We start from the raw sequence: 15,627 nt of genomic DNA on the forward strand, positions 1-15,627 counted from the left end.
CGCAGGCAATCCACCAAACTGCCAAACTGACCGTGCGCAAGGCTGCGCGGGTCGAAACTTGCATTGCGCCGGCTCCGCCACCCTGCGCCGCCCTGCGCTGCGCCACGAAACTAGGGCCCAAAGAGTCCACTTTCTCCTTCTCGCCCTGTTCGTCTTGGGGAGTGTGAAAACGCCTTCTTGACTGCAGACTGGCAGTTCCATAGCCCCCCTAGTACTTCAAGTTCCGTACCAGTGGAGAATGGTGGGTAGCAGAGATTGGATGGGTTACAGCCTTGATCGATGGGTCTCTGGCAAAATCTTCTCCGGTTTGATGTTGTAACTGAGGACACATGGCTATGATGGGTGGTGGTTGAGATGTTATGCCTACCTTGATGGACTCGCAGATCGACTCCCTTTGTTCTACTGTCTTCATTCAGCTGTCCTGACGCTGGAGCTGACGTAGAGGCCGTCCATACGAAGCAAAACAAACTTTTTTTCTCCGTTTTGCCTTGACGTCGTCAAGAAAATCCGCGTCCAGACAAATCCACTGAAAACGACTCAGCGCGCTGTAGTACATATCCCAGGCCCTTATGCGGCGCTGTTTCTGCTACAAAAAAACGCAGAAGAAGAGACAGAGCTTGACCGGATGTTTGCCATTGCTATGGCAACATGTGAGAGTTACGGCTAATCTCCGCCCGACCACCCGATCAATAAACACCCATTAGATGACAATTTGGCCCGTATAAATAAAACCAACAATAAGCATCAACAGCCATCACCCTAAGGACCTTGACGAGGCGTTGTCACACGTTGGGATGGATTTATTAGACAAATAAATGCCTACATTCATGGGAAGTTAGCTAGCGGTTGTTTGTTAGCATCGTAATAAAGTAGCAAATCTGCGACTTTTTTCCCGGAATATCGCCCCTGTCTCTCGGCTCCGTTTTTTTTCATACAGTGGCCCTGATCCGCCGTCGTACAGACGAGCAGAATATCTGCTACGAGCACGGAGGCCGCCGTTTTTGTTGTTGTTACGAGGGCCGAGGAGCGGGGCGATGACGTAACACGAAACGGAGGGGTGCCGTTTTTTTCTTTTCCACCCTGAGAGCTCTTTTCAAAAAAGTGCGTTTTCAGGCCGCGAAAACGCCGGATCCGTATGGACGGCTGGGCGAAACGCACAAGACTTCTGCGCACTAAAAACATTTTCATTTGGACAGGCTCGTAGTGACAAGCTATTAAGTGCTTGGTTTACCTCATGCAGGTTTAGCCCCTCCCTCCAACAAGATGCAAAGCAGCTTCCTTCCTTTCTCCAGACAAAATGTAGTTGAGTACATAATTCTCAACCCTCCTTATCTACAGTCTACAGTTCATAGAAGCTATACTTCTTAAAGCAGACGTATTATGTACTTTTTTATTTATTTATTCATTTTTTGTGGTTTCTATATAAGCTCTAATGTTAAAACAACACTTAATTTTCTGTCTGAACATACCTGTATTCACCCTCCATCTGAAACGCTTCACTTTGTCTATTAATTCCCTATCCTGAAGAAGACCAGCCGCTCTGATTGGTCAGTGTTTCCGGTCCTCTGCACCTTTGTTGTCGCTGACTTCACAGAATCACTGCAGCTCTGTGTATGTGTGTGTGTGTGTGTGTGTGTGTGTGTGTGTGTGTGTGTGTGTGTGTTTTAACCAATCCAAACTTCTGCGGTGACTGGATAGTTTTCGCAACCTTGCGAAAGTCTCTCTCAAACAGTTTCTGAATACAAGCTGTATGCATTTCTGCGTGGATTGAGCGATACTTTACAGTAATTTTATACAGTAGCACCTAGATGTGCTTCATAATCAAGACATGCAAATCTCACTTTCTAATATGGGCCCTTGAAATAATTCAGAACTGCTCATGCAGCTTCCGTTACCTCCGCTGCATTGGGTTGGCACCTGGATGAATAAAACCAAAAATATCTGACATAACCCTAAAATTTAGTCTCAAAAATGTCAACACAATATCAATGAGGAGGAAGTTATTTTCATGATTCAAGTTTGGGTAAATACTCATGTGGTTATGATGGAGGTTTAGGGACATGAATCAATGACGTCAGTGAGGGTCCTCTTAAGTTTCATGGTAGGCTACAAATGTGTCTTCATATGTGATATTCAAGGCAGCATTTCTCTGCTGGAAATGCCCCGATCCCTCAAGACCAGCAGTCTTTCTCTCTTTCTCTCTCTCTCTCTCTCTCTCTCTCTCTCTCTCTCTCTTACACACACACACACACACACACACACACACACACACACACACACACACACACACACACACAAACTAAAATGCAATATTACAGACTTAATAAAAAACACCCTTTGACACTAACACGACTGTGGCTGCTCACATTTTAATTACCACATTTCATTAATTCACTCCTTTTTCCACGACCACGCCGCTCTCCCGCCGACGAGCTACTGTACTCCACGTTCCGCAGCTATTTTAGTGAAAAGAAAAAAGATTAAAAGTGTTAATTTTCTGTCACTGGAAAGTAATCACCATTGTTTGTCTATTGCTTTACTTAAAAGAAATAAATAGCAGCCCTGAATGCGCTGAACATTTCGTCAAGGCTGCATGTCTTGGGACAAAAAGGAACGTTTTGAGCCTCGACGCTCAGCATTTATTTGTGAGTCAATCCTGACCCACGCAGAGCGACCTCCCACCAATCCTGCACGCCACGCACAAATTAAGGTGCACTCAGGCAACAATTGAACACATTCATGGCAGTCCACAAGGAATTTTGCTGAACACAATGACAAAATAGGTTTTGTTTTACCTTGAAGGTCTATGAAAGTAAAGTTCATCGTACGCTACGTGCTCCCCGACTTGCTATTATGGTAGTTTAAGCACAAATCAACATGCAGATGTTTCTTTTAATGTTTGTTGTTTCATCATACTGAATTTTTGAAATGATATTGTTTCTTTTGGAACTCAACTAAAGGTGTTAAGTAAGCAATAATGTAAAGACAATAACAATAATAACAAGGCAACAAAAACGAAACACACAAAACATTTTTCACTTTGTCTATGTTATACACCACATAGTGTATTATCATTATGTATATACCATACAATTTTATGGAGGAGATTTAAAATCATACAAAGGACATTCTATATGCTTAATACACTCTATCTATATACATTATACTTTGTGTACATACAAGAAAAAGAATGATGCACATACACCATCAAAACTGAGTAATACCAATATTTTTACAATAAAGCCATTTTAGAAATGCAGCCAATTATCACCAGTATTCAAATGAGTAGTTGTGTGGCAAACACAAGTTAAACAAAGTGAAACAGTGAGAAAGACTACTCATGTTTTTCACAAATCAACAGGTTAATTACGTGATCGTATTTCAAGAACCGCTGTGAGGCAAGTGGGTCAAACATAGGACTTGGACCCAGCAGACTGTTGTTTGTGTGAAATTTGAAACCAAAAAGTCCACATAGACTCATTTTAATTGCGTCTATTACTTAAATAACGTGAGAAACATCCTTATTTCATGATAATTATGTTTTTATTGATATTTTACGAAACCTAACCAGGTGATTTTGGTAAAAAAAAATCTGTTTTTGTTTCAAATGACAATGTCAAGCAGATGTTTCAAACAAACATTATCTGGGAGAAAATATGTTTCTCTCAATTACCAGTAATACAGTTATTGTGGGAATGCATTAGCACCACCTGTAGGTCATAAAAAAAACTGTGTTTTCAGACAATGGACATACCGTATTTCAAAACAATTTTCCATCAAAGTAATTTTAAATACCTCAGATATCACACAGTGGTATTCAAAAATAATATTTTAGTGAATGTAAAATGAACTGCTGCTACAAAACAACAAACAAGGTTTGGAGATTAAAAAATATATTCAGTCAGGAGTGATTTATTTTGTGCAGATTCGTTTTCTTTTTTGCATAGTGTTTGTTTTCATGTTTTTGCAGTATCCAGACACATTGGGTCGAATAAAATCAGGATTTCTCCAGTGCAGAGTTAAGGACTTTATGATGTAGCCTACTAATGCAAGGCAGCCGCAGGATAAAGCCGTTTGACCAATGTACACCAACCCCTGAACATTTTTGGCATTAGGCTTTTACTCTTCACTGACTTTGGCCAAAAGTTCTGAACACGAAGTGCGGATATTAATTTATCCTCAATGTTGTGGTTTCAGTTCAGCAATTAAAATCCCCACTGGGTCCTCTAATGGGGTCCAGCTGGGCACTGGACTAGAGATATCAGTAAACAGGAATATAACTCTCTTAATTGGCTGTCCAACAGGTGATGGCAATGTGAGGTCTATATGAGCTGCTGCAGCAGGGTGTTAATGTGTGTGTGTGTGCGTGTGTGTGCATGTGCGTACATCTTTAAACCTTTCTACTTACAGTTTACAGGGTCCAAAGCTGACAGAACGTGAAGCGATTTTTAGAGGCAACATGATAAATGTAAGTAATCGTCCTCTTTTTTTCAACAGAACAGCTGCAGATGTAGAATTTAAGTGGTGGCTTCGCATTTCAAAGGCCAAGCATATCTGGCCTATGTTTTAGTTATTGTACACACTACAATACTAGCTTGCAAGCTAACTATCTTGCATCAAGTACTTTAACAAGTTAACTAGCAGCTGGCGAATCATGACCACAGCATGGTGGATTAAAAAGCAGGTCAGATATGTGTCAGGTGTCTTTCCTGCTGTACTTCTAAGAAGAGTCCACAACCTTCAAGACAGTTGTGATAAACTGAAACATGGATGTTTTTGGGAAATTCAGAGCACGGAAGTCACAATTTTGAATGGAAATATACATTACGTTTGATTTTTAATTGATGTTTATATCATATACTTTATGTGTTTCAATTGTGTGACATAACTGCTTCTTTGTGAAGTCATGGTTGATGGATTTCCAACTTTACATGAAGGAAACTCAACTTTGATTGGCGTTGCAGTGTTTCTCAAGTTGCTGTTGCTTCTGGAATGCAGCATTAGCAGCTCTAATCGCGGGGATTTGAGAACAATGGGCAATAACACACTACAGGATGTTATTAAGATTATCAGTGAATCCCTCACGGGACGTGATCCCCCGGTAAACACATGTCAACAAAATGACAACAAGTTGCTGTAGCCATAAAAAAAAAAAACGAGGTCAGATGAGTGTGGATGAGAACATGTTTGGGGAGACGTGGTCAACACAGGTTGTCTGTTCTCCAGCAGGAACTGGAGGTTTAATATCTGTCACCAGTAGCTTTGCTAGCTAACGTTAACCGTCTGCTAAATCCGTAACCGTAACGCTAATACTTTCCTCTGGGCCAATCGTTGTTATAGTGATTTTGCCCACTGTTGCTATGTAGAATTGTGTTAGTGCGTAACGAACCATGGAAATGTAACGTCTAGCACATGTATGTAACAGCTGACATGACTGGATGAAGCTCCAGCACGTTTGCCTTCTTTAGTGAAGATTTGCTTCATACAGTCCATAAAGTATACACTTACCCTGTGTCCAAATTATGATCTGGCACATTCAAAGATGATTTCTCCCAGTCATGACAGTCCTGCTCCTGCCATATTTCCACCAGCATCACTTCCATCTCTGCTGTCCAACGCAGCCTTGCTGCTTCATGTGTCGCCATTTCCAAACAAAGTAGATTTGTCTCGCTCTGGCTACTGTGTTTCAGTTCGGAGATTACTGACGAAATAATCCAGATATTTATTTTTGAAAATGATTGGAGCGGCCCCAATAGGTCTGAGAACGTTCTGGATCTGTAAACACCTCAAACTAGCAGATGATCTGGGCTATACATCTGCGTCAGATGGATTCTCCTGTTGTTGGGATTGGTGAGTCAGGGTTAAATCGGGCCAATTCTCCTGTCATTCCAGTGGAAACCAGGGGCCACACTTCTTTGTGATAAATCTTGAAAATTTGTAAAGACTTGCATCATTTTTCATCTATTTGCCAAAGGAAATTTACTTTTATTTTTGGCCAAATTAGTTCCTGATTTGTGAGTTTTTCAAAAATCAAAGTGTAATATATCAACTTCTGAATCCAGTTTTCACAGAAGAAGTTTGCCTCTTTTTCAGTCCTTTTGAAAGAAAAAGGGTCAGAAAACTTCTTCTGCGGCAGAAGATGTGACCCATGAAATATTAAAATCTCACGGGAGTCAGTGTCTCCTTGCATTAGACCATAAGTGCTCAGATCCTTTTCTTACATAAAGCGGCTGCTAATTATGTTTTGAGAAAGTGAAGATTACATGAAAAGGACTCTTATCGCACAGCTTTGCCCTTTTATTATCCAGTTTTATTTGTAATGTGCTCTCTCCATTTTAAATGTGGAAGTGCTGACATGCCGATACCTTTTCATCAGAGACCTTGTTGATCGGATGATTAGATTCAATATTTTCATTGTCCAACCACCACCTTGAAAGTTTGACAACAACAAAGATTGCAACCATGTACATACAGAGGACCATGGTGAGGGAGGAAAATGAAAGTTCAATAGCTTTGAAAATGAGTGAAAAAGAGTGAAAAAACTGAACAGACACAGAGCTGCAATACTTGGCATCATGGTCATGGTCGAACCAAAACAATATCAAAGGAACCTGTGTTTTTGAGGCCATCTGTTTAGTTCTCCTCCGCATCGATACATATTTCATTGGGCCTCGCCAAAGTAAGGCAGGAGCATATTCTATCACAAAGGCCTCTGAACACGGTCCCACATGTATGCTGGACAACACACAAAGCCGCTCAATTGTCTCAACTCTGGGTTCGGAGTGTAACAAGTCCAGGCTCAGCATTAGTGCCCTTAGGTTAAAAAAGAAGCTACAGAGAAAGCAAGAAGACCCTCAATTGTCTCTCCAAGGAGAGGAAGGCTTTCAGAGAGGAGAGAAAAAATACAAAGAACAAGTTTGGCAGATAAGCCCCTCAAATGTTTCTCTGTAATCACTCGCTTTTTGATCTCCTAATCATTGATAATGATAGTCTTTGGGCTTTTGATCCCTTTTTAAACCCATTGTGATTGAAAGAATGAATTCTCAACATTTCTAATGCACATAGCTACACTCTGGTATTCCTCCCAACGAGACCCAATGTTTTTGTAAAGTTGGCTTAACTAGCAAAGGTCCCTCCTGTTATTTAGTTTTTTTCTGAGAGGACCCGGCAGTTCACGGAGGACCAACAGGTAGACCTTGGGGCCCACCTCTCCTTAGTCTCTTAGCTTTCCTTCTCTGTGAACCTCACTCAAAGGCTTGTCTCATTCCTGTGCCTGCGTTTGTGCAAAAGACAGAATGTGAGAGCTCAGTTCCTCTGAGATAGCTGGCGGTTGGGGGGCCCTCCGAGGAACTTTAGCACCGTGGACCTCTGACTGCACTCGTACTGCAATAAGGTGGCGACTATGTGTGGACTGTTTTGTATGTTTGCCAACCGATGGTGTAGCAGTGTTCTGCGTGACCACAATAAATATGAACTGCAGCCTGTTCTTTTAGTGGAGTGAAACTTTTGTGGTATGGAAGATGGATCAGACTTTAAGTTTTATCCTTTCAGTCAGAGGTGTGCATGCTCAAACATCAATTAAACACAATATCTATTCACCATGCAGGGGCAGCAGAAACACGTTAGAAATAGCCTACAAGATATGGCAAAATTGTTATGAAACTCTCACTTATTTACACGTCCAGCATGGAACACAGAACATTTTGTTTTAATTTGAGCTTATGTGTCTGATCATCTTGCAAATATAACAGTATGGCTGGTTTTAGCCCCGTTGTCTGTTTCAGAAGCAAGCGTTTTGCCTTGCAGATTTAATTGATTTAGTTTCATTTCCCGGTTATTTGTGCTTCTTCTAGACGACTTCTTTTTGTATGGTGGTATTTCCTACTTAGTGGTTAATACCGTTTAACATCCAGTAATGAACAACATGGATCAAAGATTTCTGACTGTGATGGAATAATTGGGGGGCTGCAAAGGGTGTTTATTTTGAAAATTGACCAGAAGCTAGCCGTTGTCGTTTCCTGTTCAGATCTGCTTTGTGCAACGCCACACGTCTTACATTCATACCTACATTCTCCTCCAGGTCATCTGTGTTCTTGTGGGTTGCCTGCTGTTCTACCCTTTGTGACAGAGCTTCAGTGACGACACATACTGTATGGAGGCCAAACACTGCACATTAGATGACCGCCTTTATTCCATGCATGGCATACAATAATGGTTATTCTCTTTAAATAAAAAGCATTCCTATATTCAAATGCAAGATAATTTGATAGATTCATTATCCAGTACCAAATATTTGTCATTAATGGCAAGTTCAATACCTCAACATGCCATACAATGTGCTTTAACAAACAATGTATTGTACACCAGGACAAACAGATAATTTGCCACACATCTCAATCATACATTTTAAATACTCATAGTGCCCTGTCAAAAAAATACTCAAATAACAAACTGAAAAGATGTAATAGTTAACCTAACTGTAAATACCTTGCTTGTAAATGGTCCAAATAACATGCCTGCTGAATGAAAAGATAAAAAGGTTGTTTTTTTACTGACAGTAAAATAATTCCTGTAGACCTACATCCTGGTACTCCAAAGCTAAACGCTTCAGCTGATCATTTGTGTCCGAGGCATTCTCACCACTTGAAGGATGCTTCTCGGTTCTCAGATAGCCAACATGCGCAGGATACAATATCTCGAGACATTGCACAAATACATTACACAATGCATTGCAATATTAAGTGTTTCATTCCAGAGCAGGATGTACTTTCATTTTCAAAAGGTATCACCTACTCATACAAAGTAATTATAGAATTTCTGATATTAAATTCCCACTGGAATAAAATAAAGAAATGATGCCGTCCACATTCATTGCATGTAACGTGGTCACTGAGTTGCACTATAGGCAACACCATGTATGTACATTTTATGTGTATATATCTTCTGCATCCATCCAGTCCAACAGTTTCACTCCGTTTGCCCAAATTCACGATGTCCAAGAAGTGCAAACCGGAAAACCTCTAATCAGGAAATCGTCGCTCGTTGTCATGGAACGCTACGAGTGCGTGATCTTGTACGTGATCTGTGCGTTCAGCTCTCTGCAGCGATTTGCCATGCAGGCCGTCATACGAAGCTCTCCTCCATGTTGGAACACAGCAGGAAGGAGTCGACTAGCCGTGGCTTGATCAGCTGCTGGTGGTCGGCCGCCTCGATGCTGTCTGGGCACCCCACTGCTAGCCTCCTCAGGGCCGCCTGGAGACACACACACACACATTCAGTATAAATATTCAGTATGTATATTCACAAACCCCCTAAAAACCCACACAGACATATGCATCATCACATATCAAGATCACACTGCACTGCTGTATACAAACACACACGTTGAATTCATGTTAATCCATCTGTTATGCGTTTCTGCAAACCACGGATACGTTTAACATGGAGGTTTTTGCATTTGGTCGGGGCAATCTATGTAGTACAGCGCAAGTGACGTCGTATTCTGAGCCACCGTTTGTATTTACATGGTATGAAAGCTAAAATGTAAGATTACAAATTATCTTTGAAACCTCAGCATCCTTAGAAGGTAAAAATCCAACACCTACACATGCTGTACTTGACCCCTTGGCTAAAAGGATAAAATAGAATCACATTAATTTGAATAGACTGACACATGCATGTACAGTGAAGAGGAGGGTAGCGAGGCAGCCCAATTAAGCTCTTGACCATCATGGGCTTCGAATCCCCTCATCAGCCCTAAGATCTGGCCTTAATAATTATGATCAGAATGAGAGGACGATAAAGCGTGAGCAGGAATATTATTCATGATATGCACATATTTAAACATACAATTTTTGAGATGATGTGAACCGGTCAGCTATTTCAGCATGGCTTAAAGATACTGAGGTTTTGATTTATTTTAAATTTTCACATATTGCCTTGTGGCATTAATTAAATTCAACAGTCACTTGGTGCACTGATGTTAGACATGCACGCCTGCAGTATAATGCCCTTAGTGTGTACACTTTAAAGGGCCAATGTGCAGCATTTCAGAGGCTCTATTAGAAGAAATGGACTAAAATATTCATATATATGTTTTCATATGTGTATAGTGGTTCGGGTTCTCCGGCTTCCTCCCACAGTCCAAAGACATGCAGGATGGGGATAGGTTCATTGGTGACTCTAAATTGCCCGTAGGTGTGAATGTGAGCGTGAATGGTTGTTTGTCTATATGTTAGCCCTGTGATAGACTGGCGTCCTGTCCAGGGTGTACCCTGCCTTCGCCCAATGACAGCTGGGATCGGCTCCAGCCCCCCCGCGACCCTGAATACAGGATAAGCGGTAGAAAACGGATGGATGGATGGATATGTGTATAGTCAACTGAGACTAAGAATCGGTAGCTTGTTCCACTAAGTTAAAATGAGCCCTTCATATCTACGCATGGATAAGAGCCCCCACCACCATGCCATAGCCTGAAATGGACCAACCAAACACTGGTTCTAGCAAAACCCTTTTGTATTTTTACATCACTTGAAGGCCACCGTAGTTCTCCATCACACTTGAGAAACTGTGATGATGTGAGAAAACTGTGGTACGGCGAGTTGCTCTCTGACTTCTGGAGAACGCCGTCACTACTTTTTTTGCAATCGGCGGCTCCCATAAACCACCGTCTTGGAGAGAGAGGAGTGAGCAGAGGGGTTTTCAGTTGGTTGCAATCTGCAACCACACCGCTCTATGCCACCAAAGCCTACACACTGGCCCTTTAAATACTACATAGTGTGTGCAGCTGGAAATTGCAGTATTTTTGCAGCATGAATGAAATACATTTGGAAAAAAGACCACTTCAAAAACAATGAATACAAGGTGTTTTGCTTGTAAAAGCATTTTTGAAGTGTATGCAGTTTGAATGACGTATTTATGTACTGGACATGGAGTCATTCACACATATCTAATGGTTTGCATGGATACACACACACACACACACACACACACAAGCATGTACACTTTATACCTACCAGGCAAGCGACGAGCACTGAGTCGCTGTTATTTCTCTCAGTAGGGGAGCGACACAGTTCAATAAGACGAGGAACAGCTAAAGACAGCAGAGGGAAGAAAACAGTTACAAGCTCATCCCATTGTTAAACACTGATATTGACAATAATCCAGATGTAGACAGAACAACTGAGTACAGGAGACATTCAGTGTTATACCATTTCGGTAGAGCTGAGAACATTCCCAAAATAACAGTGTTCTTTAAATACATTTAAACAAATATGGTGTAACCAGTTAAAAAAGACAAAGGGCCCTAGTTTCGTGGCGCAGCGCAGGGTGGTGCAGGGTGGCGGAGCCGGCGTAATGCAAGTTTCGACCCGCGCAGCCTTGCGCACGGTCAAGGTGCGTGTCCACAGGCAGCGGTGTTTCCCATTCATTGTCTATGTGAAAAGCCGTGCAATGCATTCTGGTAGCGTCGCGGCGAATGTCGAGAGACGGCGCGCGAGTTGGCCGCTTCTCATTTGCATAAAGTTGAAGTCGAATCTACTTTATGCTAATCAGAGGCGCCGGGCTCGACTCGCCGCCTCGGGAACGCTCGCGAAAATCTTCTAAACTGAATGTTGTCGATCTAAAATAAAGACAGATTCAGCAACTGCATAGCTTATTTCTCGCTTAAAATGTTTTCAGAAACACCTTTCGGTGAACTATTTTCGTAAAATAAGAGAGTTTCCAAACAAGCCACCATGTTGGTCTGCGTGAACTCCGGAGCAGACAGGACAGCAGTGAAAGCGATCGTCCAATCAGGTGCAGCCATGAAGTGTACGCGTGATTGTATGGAGGAGAGCACCTGTCAATCATCCTCTAATGGCAGCCCGCCAAGCGTGCAATACTGGGAAGCGACGTGTCCACTCGCGTTTAAAATCGCCCCTGTGGACACGTACCTTTCTCCTCCCTCTTTCCCACTTGCGCGGGTACAGACACACCAATTCCGGTAACAGACGTCAAGTCAACGGATCCCATTCATTGTCTATGTAGAGCAGGAGCTCCGCATGATGGATACAGCACGTTGAGTTGGCGGCCCAGTCGCTGTATGTGAATTTGCATAAAGTTCGATGGATTGAACTTTATGCAAATGCCGTCCGTCCAACGCAATGCCGCCGGCTCCAGAAACTTCGTTCAAACTATCAAACTAGGCAGTGTTGATCAAATATGAATCCAGATTCTGTTACTGCACTACACATTTCCCGCCTCAAATGTTTTCAGAAACATACTTTAGCGTGTAGTTTAACTGTAAAATGAGATTGTTTGTGGCCCGGCCGCCATGTTGGAAACGGCAGAGCAAAACTCAAGTCCCGCTCACTTCGCAGGACGTCTATCCAATTGATCCAACTTGAACACAGAACCGCCCACTCGCCGGTTCGTTCGGCGGTCCGTTGCGTCCATATCCGTTGCTGCCGGAGTTGGTGTGTCTCTACCATCATGGTACAGACACACCAACTCCGGCGGGACGGGAGGTGTGCCTGCGCTAGCCTGCGCGGTGCATGAAACTTGCAAAGTGCAGGCAGACACACCCAATCGGCGTGGCGCAGGTGCGCTGAGAGCTGACTGCGCCTGGTCTACGAAACTAGGGCCCAAAGTCTCCATCACAGATTTCTGTTAGCATATTGTTAAATTCCACTAATCAGTGTGTATTATAGGGTTTCGTGCAGCATTCATAGAGGGATGCTTCCCATGATTCACAAAGGTCTACTGGTAAAATGTACGGACACTAGATTTGTGTATTAAAGTGGAGGATTTACAGTCCAGTGATTCTGGTGATGTTTTAAATCCTATACAGCAAATTATTATTCAAGCTTCAAAGGGATGCAGAATAAGGTGGTAATGTTCAATTGAAGGTTTTGTTGTGTTTAAGTCTTCTCCCATTTGCATTAAGCTTTGTATGGATAGAAACCCAGTAGTAATTTTGAATGGTCGTGCATCATCCCCTCATTTTGAGATCTCTGTATTTCCAGTCTGAAAAGGATCCTCCGATGACGCAACCACTGAGACCCACTGAGGCTACAGACCTACTACAGATCAGTGGGTGGGTGGTGGAAGAGCGATTTCTCTGGTATGACGTGTTCTAGATTTGTGGGAGTGGCCTGAGGAGCTGTGCATTGTGGAGTTGTTGTCTCCACATGCGCCAAAAAGTCTGCCTTTTCTCTGTCAAAAAAGTGCCGAATTCAAAATGTATTTTACACTGTGACTACATATATGACCCACTTTCATGTTTCCACCGGTGAAGTATCCCTTCAAAGGACCAGTGCAAAGGTTTGGCACCATCTAGCCATGAGGTTGCAGATTGTAACCAACTGAAACTGCCAAAGTACGGTGGCCAATGTAAAAATCAATGGACCCATTTAGAGCCAGTGTTCTGGGCTAAAAACATGGCTGTACAACAGAACTGCTACACATAGATATAAACATCTCATTCTAACATAAAAACCCAACAAGTCTTGTTTTTAGGTTATTATTCAGTAATGAAAACAAACGCCCCCTAAATGCTACACATTATGTGATCTCACGGAAATATGAAACAACCTCTTCACAGCGCATTATAGTGGATTACGTGCCTAACAATTTCACGTTAGGTTTAGGAAAAACAAACACTGACGTGAAACACAAGTATCCTGGGTGAAAGTCCTGTGTTTGTTTGATCCGCCCACCATAAGTGGTCTTTCTCACTGTCGTCGTTAGCTGTGAACATCGCACATTCACGGTCATTTTCACTTTTTTGTGCTTTGTTTGTTTCTCTCAACTTGTCTGCTTTATCAACAGCAACAAATCATAAATACTGTTAAACAAAATGTTGCGCTACCTTTTAGTTGAATGGCTGTTTGTGCCACATCAGGGTCTCTGCTCAGACGAGCCAGAGTGACAGCGGCTTTCTGCTGAACGCGCTCGCAGGCAGCGCCCTCCGATGGACTGGAGGAGGACGGCTTCTCTCCCAGCAACAACAGCAGTCGCTCTATTCCTAAAAGACACAAAATACACAGCATTACAGATTAGCAAGCAAATAAAGGTCAGGGAGGATTCAAGGGAACAGAGATGCAACAAAGAGCACAGTGACATGGTACCGACGCTACAGTAAGAATATTTAATTATTTTACATAACAGCAGACAAATATGAGCCAAACACAAGAAACTGATGAGCTTTAAAGCATACATAGACATAAGGTTACACTCGGACACAAGGTGAACTGAATCTTTTCTGAAAATCACCAGAAAGGATTTTGACCAAAAGTGCAGTTAGAAAGCAAAGACAGCAGTCCGAAACAACTAAAGAGCAGGTAGAGATCAGATAAAAATGGCATCGTGAGCCTTCAGGTGGTTACACATAATTCTCCACAAGTGCTTCAGGACAATTTCAGGACCAAAGACGACAAACTGAAAGTCTCTATGCAGGTTGGAAAAAGAAACTCGTTTTGGCTGCTTGTTCTATGATCGATTGTTATACATATTCGCTAAAGGAGGCAAGAGGAAGCCGTAAGATGAATCTGGAAATTACTGAGAGACAAAGTATCTTTGTCTTGATGTGTCTATAAGATACAAAATGGGTACAGGATATTACATTCAGAGGCTCTGACACAGTGACCCAGACCTTCAGATACTGAAACCTTATGCATCATTCAATCAACCATCTTTGTTCCAAAACATGAAAGAAAGCATAGAGACAATGTTATGTGTTACAGAATGGAATCACATGTAGGGCAGGAAATCGAAATAGTGAAATTAAGAAATGAATAACTTGATTTTAAAATGTATTTCAGTGTAAACTGAAACGTTTAAAGCTATTTAAAAATATTGGCATATACTCAATAGTTGAAATTTCAAATGATGCTCTTCCAGTCTCCTATATTACCTGATGCTGCCATCTTGAGGATGTGAGAACAATAACACAGATTTTTCTTGCTTGTACATCAAAGTATGTATGGCTGTATGTATGACTGTTGGTGAGGAGATCAGTACTTGCTGGTGACCAACAGCAGTTTTGCCAAAATAGATTAGTGAAATAGATTACCTTGGTCTTGCAGGACATCTGCAGCACACGGCTCTAAGACTGACAGGTTTGCTAAGATTGTCACCACCTGAGATTAAAAACACATTTTAAAGTTTAAAGTTATACATATACTTTTGTTTTTAAGTTGGTTCAGGGTGTGTTACTTGATGAAGCACATTTATTGTACTGCACCACCAATAGTTACATTTAAATACATTCAATTCAATTCAATTCAATTCAGTTTTATTTATAGTGTCAAATCACAACAGAAGTCATCTCAGGACAAAATTTCAAGAGTCAACACAATTTCAAAGTCCCAACATCACCCAGGGGCGTTACAGCGACAGTGGCGAGAAAAAATGCCTTAATAGGCTTTTAGGCAAAAATCTGGTGCAGCCCAGGCCCTTGGGTTCCAACTGCATTTAGTGTTGGTAGTATAGTAGTAGCATTAACAGTAGTGGTGGTATTAACAGAAGCAATAGTATCAACAGTAGTAGTCCATGGCAGCAGGCACAGCCACGCCAAGATGGATCCATCCCAACCACGTCGCCACATTCCGAGCCAAGATTTGCCCCTGTACCTACAGAACAAGTGCA

General features: G+C 42.0%; 1 protein-coding gene across 4 annotated transcripts in view; it reads right to left on the reverse strand.

Moving 5' to 3' along the window:
* Positions 1–8,169: 8,169 nt before the first annotated feature.
* insc (INSC spindle orientation adaptor protein) overlaps positions 8,170–15,627 on the reverse strand; it is a 57,082-nt gene continuing 49,624 nt past the window's right edge. For all 4 annotated transcript variants that reach the window (XM_084016925.1, XM_084016926.1, XM_084016924.1 and 1 more), the window contains exons 10-13: positions 15,053–15,119; positions 13,850–14,005; positions 11,016–11,092; positions 8,170–9,252 (exon numbers count right to left, since the gene is read on the reverse strand). In XM_084016925.1, the coding sequence (XP_083873051.1) occupies positions 9,124–9,252; positions 11,016–11,092; positions 13,850–14,005; positions 15,053–15,119 (429 nt within the window). In that variant the 3' untranslated portion in view covers positions 8,170–9,123. The remainder of the gene's footprint in view (positions 9,253–11,015; positions 11,093–13,849; positions 14,006–15,052; positions 15,120–15,627) is intronic.

This window comes from Eutrigla gurnardus (assembly GCF_963514095.1).
Source record: "Eutrigla gurnardus genome assembly, chromosome: 9".
Taxonomy (NCBI): domain Eukaryota; kingdom Metazoa; phylum Chordata; class Actinopteri; order Perciformes; family Triglidae; genus Eutrigla; species Eutrigla gurnardus.